The 4,678-nt window shown below is 43.9% G+C and overlaps 1 protein-coding gene across 5 annotated transcripts in view; it reads left to right on the top strand.

The window, feature by feature from the left end:
• LOC102009755 (pre-mRNA-processing factor 6) overlaps window positions 1–4,600 on the top strand; it is a 34,411-nt gene extending 29,811 nt beyond the window's left edge. For 2 of the 5 annotated variants that reach the window (XM_013507476.1, XM_013507480.1), the window contains exon 12: window positions 2,092–2,304. In XM_013507476.1, the coding sequence (XP_013362930.1) occupies window positions 2,092–2,289 (198 nt within the window). In that variant the 3' untranslated portion in view covers window positions 2,290–2,304. Of the gene's footprint in view, window positions 1–2,091; window positions 2,305–4,468 lie in introns of those variants that run through there. The other 3 variants (XM_013507477.1, XM_013507478.1, XM_013507479.1) reach the window with 3 other exon arrangements.
• The last annotated feature ends 78 nt before the right edge of the window (window positions 4,601–4,678 follow it).

Below are 4,678 nucleotides of genomic sequence, written 5' to 3'. Positions count from 1 at the left end.
TTGGTTTTTGGTTTTTCTCCGGTACCGGGAACCGAACTCACGACCTTGCGCTTGCCAGGCAGGCGCTTTGCCGCTGAGCTAAATCCCCAGCCCCATCAGTTTGATTTTTTATTGTTTCTGTTGCCTTGTCTTCAAGTTCTTGGGTCTTTTTTATCTGTAGTGTCTAACTCACTCACTCTGTTTTCCTTCCTTCCTTCCTTCCTTCCCTCCCTCCCTTTCTCTTTCTCTTCTTTCTTTCTTTCCTTCTTTCCTTCTTTCCTCCTTTCCTCCTTTCCTTCTTTCCTTCTTTCTCCCTCTCCCTCTCCCTTTCCCTCTCCCTCTCCCTCTCTCTCTCTGTCTCTCTCTGTCTCTCTCTCTGTCTCTCTCTGTCTCTCTCTGTCTCTCTCTCTCTGTCTCTCTCTGTCTCTCTCTCTCTGTCTCTCTCTGTCTCTCTCTCTCTGTCTCTCTCTGTCTCTCTGTCTCTCTCTGTCTCTCTCTGTCTCTCTGTCTCTCTCTGTCTCTCTGTCTCTCTCTCTGTCTCTCTGTCTCTCTCTGTCTCTGTCTCTGTCTCTGTCTCTCTGTCTCTCTCTGTCTCTCTCTGTCTCTGTCTCTCTCTCTCTCTCTCTCTCTCTCTCTCTGTCTCTCTCTCTCTCTCTCGCACACACACACACAGGGTCTTGCCATGTAGTTTAGGCTGGCCATGAACTCATGGCAGTCCTCTTGCCTCAGCCTCCTAGGTGCTGAGATTACAGGTGTGAACCACCATGGTTGGCTACCATTTATTTCATCTAATTTTTTTTCACTTTAGATCTTTTACTTTGCATTTCTGAAAATTTAATCATCATGCTCTAGTTTCTCTTCAGATTGTATAAATCTTTCCCCTAAACATTTAATTATGATCTTTTTTCGTCTTATGTCTCTCCTTAACTTTGGAACATAGGGACTGTGGCTAGACTAATTGTTCTGGTCTGCTAATTTCATCATTTGTGTTAGTTTTTTGGTCAGCTTTGATAGATTTTCCCTCTTTTGTTGTAGATTGTGTTTTCCTGTTTCTTTGCATGCCTTATTCATTGCTGGACACTGTACATTACCTTGTTGAGTGCTAGAAGTTTTTGCTTTCTGGTAGAGATTCTAGATCTTCATTTTGGAACACAGCTATATCACTTGGAGACACTTTGATCTACTGGGCTTACTTTTAAGTTTTGTTTTCAGGTGTTGTAAGGCTTAGAGCTGATTCTCCTAAGGCAGGAACTCCTTGTGTCGAGTGCCTCATGACCCTGGGTTTTTCTGTTTGCCTGATGAGAGCAGTTGCTGGTCTGGCCTCCATGTGTGCTCCAGAGATTGCTCCAGACAGTTCTTTCCAGTGGTTCCTTCAGGACCAGCCATGGCCTGATCAAGCTCAGTGAAGACTCATCTAGCATTGTGTATGGCAGGCCTTTAGCACACTCTGCACTCTGCACTTTCATATTTGGTTCTGTGTGCTCTGTCCTTCATCCTCCTGGGCTCTCCACAGTCTCTGCTTTCAGAGACTCCTGGTCCCTTCCTGAGCTGCCCTTCACTCTGTGGGCTGGAAACACCCTGTGCAGTGAGCTGGGGCACCATGTGGCCCCCTCCACCATATTGTGTGTGTCAGTCTTCCCTGTGTGTTGTCCAGGTTGTCTGACTGCTTGAGGAAGGGCCTTGGCTAACGTTGACAGTGTTTTCTCTCGGCTCTGAGGGCTTTCTAGAGGCTGATTCTGCACTCTAGAGGGCTTGCTTTGTCAGTTGTCTGAGGTTCTCTCTTCAGCCCTAGTAGTAGTGCTGTATAGAGCAGAGCTGTGGTTGAGCTCCTTGAGTTGGTCTCCAGTTCCAAGACTCCTTTGGTGGGGTACATTTGCTTGGCCAATGGTGTGTTACTTTTGCTCTGCTCAGCCTGTGTGTTCAGTAAGAAGGCTGTAAGAGGTGAGGGCAGACACTTGGTGTGAGGAGCCACCTTCCTCCAGACACTGGTACAAGGAGCTGGGCTTTGCAGAGACTTGCCAGAGTGTAGGAAACTTGGCATGAGTTTGAATTGTGTTTGTTTTAAGCTATCCTTAAAGTCTGTCTTCTGTTGTTCTCACTTGCTTACACTAGGACAGCAGTCCCCAGCCTTTTGTAACCAGGGACCAGTCTTATAGAAGACAGCTTTTCTGCAGACTATGGGTAGGTAGGGAAGATGGTCTGAAGGTAATTCGAGTGCATTACATTTATTACCTACCTTATTATTACATTGTAATATATAATGAGATAGTTATACTGCTAACCATAATACAGACTCATTGGGAGCCCTGAGCTTATTTTCCTGTAGCTAGGCATTCCTTTCTGGAGGTAATGGGAGACAGTGACCCCCAAAGTATGTTGTTTATGTCCAGGCTACTCCATAATCTCATTTTGGTTGCTGTTGCTGAGAAAACCCTGCTTCACAAAGATAGGATGTTGGAAATGGAGGCGAGCTTTTCATTACTTTTGTGGCAATATCAGGATGTTCTGTTTTGACTAGAATCCAGAACATACGGAGATTTTGTTTTCTGAAACATATTTTAAAGGCCAGTGTTACTTATGATCTCAAGCAGCTGGTGCTTTTCTAGTGTGGACAAAGTTAGTTAACTTGGCTTATTCACAAATAGATGACAGATCCATTCCTTCTCAGTTTGAAGATCTTTTATGGTTGGGAAATAATGCTGAAAATGTTTTGAAGTTGAGATAGGTAATCATGCATCAGCTGAAAGAAAGAAGGCTCTGGCTTAGTCTCTTTCAAAATCTCTGCCAGTGATTGAAACATGTCAGAAGTCCCACTGTTCACTTGGTTTCCCCATAATTCCAGTTTGTCTTTGAAGCAGCCACTTCTTTTTTTTTTTTTTTTTTTTTTTTTTTTTAAAGACAGAGTCTCACAATGTAGTTCAGGCTGACCTTGAACTTACTACATAGGGTAGGCTGGCATTTAACTTGCAGCAGTCCTCCTGCCTCAGCCTCCCAAGTGCCTGGATTATAGGTGTGCGCCACCACAGCTGGCTGAATGCAGCCACTTTATCTGCCAATTTGAACATAGTTGTTCTTCTGTCCTTAAGTGGCAGACTGGGTTTATTGAGCAGGTTGAATGTGTCATACTGGTAAGCAAGTTTTGCTACCCATTCTGTGTCACCATATACTGCCAGTGGTGACTTACTCTGGAAGTAAGTCAGAGAAAGAAATCTCTGAAATCTCTGGAGTGGCTTTAGTAACTCAGAAACTCTGGCCAGTGACCTACCTTTAGAAAGCCATCTCAGTGCTTTTGTTTGTTTGTTTGGGTTTTTTTGGTCTTTTTGAGACAGGGTCTCACTATGTAGTTCAGGCTGGCCTTGAGCTCACTTTGTAGCCCAGGCTGGTCTCGAACTCACAACGATCCTCCTGCCTCAGCCTCCCAAGTACTGGGATTACAGGCATGCGCCACCACGCCCGGCTCCATCTCATTTCTTTGTTGTGTAAGAGAAGATGTGTAAGCTCTGCTTCATCTTCTCACAGAAATGCAGGAACAAACCTGAGTTAAAGGGATGTATTTTAATGTGATAATTTTAATCATATTCTGCAAAACGGGCTAGGGATATAGCTCAGCAGCACAAGTGCCTGCCTGGCAAGTGTAAAGTTCTGAGTTCGATTCCCAGTACCAAAACAAAAACTTATTCTGCAAAATGTTGTTAACTTCAGGTGATGTTTTTCAGCTAGTCAACGTTTCTCAATGGATGACATAGTGTATTGACTTACATTACGAATCAATCCCTTTGCCCTAGTATGATACTGAAAATCTGTCCAGTTATGGTAATCATTCTGTCTGTGCATATACTGACACAAAATGCTTGTAATCATTCAAAGATTTGAATAGCTCTGTAGCTATGGTTTTAGCTGGCAGCAGCTGCACCTGATATGTCATGTACATTCTCCTGAAAAACATTGCACAAGAACAAGCATTGTTAGCCGGGCGTGGTGGCTCATGCCTGTAATCCCAGCACTTGGGAGGCTGAGGTAGGAGGATCATTGTGAGTTCAAGGCCAGCCTGAACTGCATAGTGAGACCCTGTCTCAAAAAAGATCCCCCCCCCAAAAAAAAGAAAAGAACAAGCATTGTTGCCTTGTTGTCAGTATTGATAGACTTGTTAATCTGTATTGTGAACTGCAGTGACTCATCCTCCCTGCCACTGTGCCTCAGTCACCTCTGCTGTTTCATTTGTTCATCTAATTGTGATGCTAGCTGAAAGAGAAACATGTGCTGCTGCTGGAACTGCGCCTCTCCTAAAAGGTCATGACATGTCCTCAGCAGCAGGCAGGGTCAACACTGCTGGTAGTAAAGGGCTTCTGAGCTTCAGCAATGCAGTTAGCCACTAAGAGTGATGTTCTCGGTGCAGACACGTTTGATGAGGTGGTGGCTTTCAATGATTGTTTCTGTTCTGCATGCTTATCTTTTTTTTCTTTTGAAAAACTCTTATCTTTTAATGCAGGGTACTTGTTCTCCATGTGGCAAAGCAGTTTTGAAGGTTCATGTCTTTGTTGGAAAGCCAGTCACCACATACTACACAAAGTGGTCTTTGGGGAGTGTGAGTCACCTGTTGCAATGAACCTGTGATTTAAGTAGGACTCTTGGTATTTTCTTTTTTTTTTTTATTTTTTTATTTTAAAGAATAAAAGAAGGATAACATAATAATAGGGGG

The sequence above is a fragment of the Chinchilla lanigera genome, unplaced genomic scaffold (assembly GCF_000276665.1).
Source record: "Chinchilla lanigera isolate Chin_1 unplaced genomic scaffold, ChiLan1.0 scaffold00127, whole genome shotgun sequence".
NCBI lineage: Eukaryota > Metazoa > Chordata > Mammalia > Rodentia > Chinchillidae > Chinchilla > Chinchilla lanigera.
The sequence above is the reverse complement of the archived record's forward strand: the minus strand, read 5'-3'. Positions and strand labels throughout refer to the sequence as shown.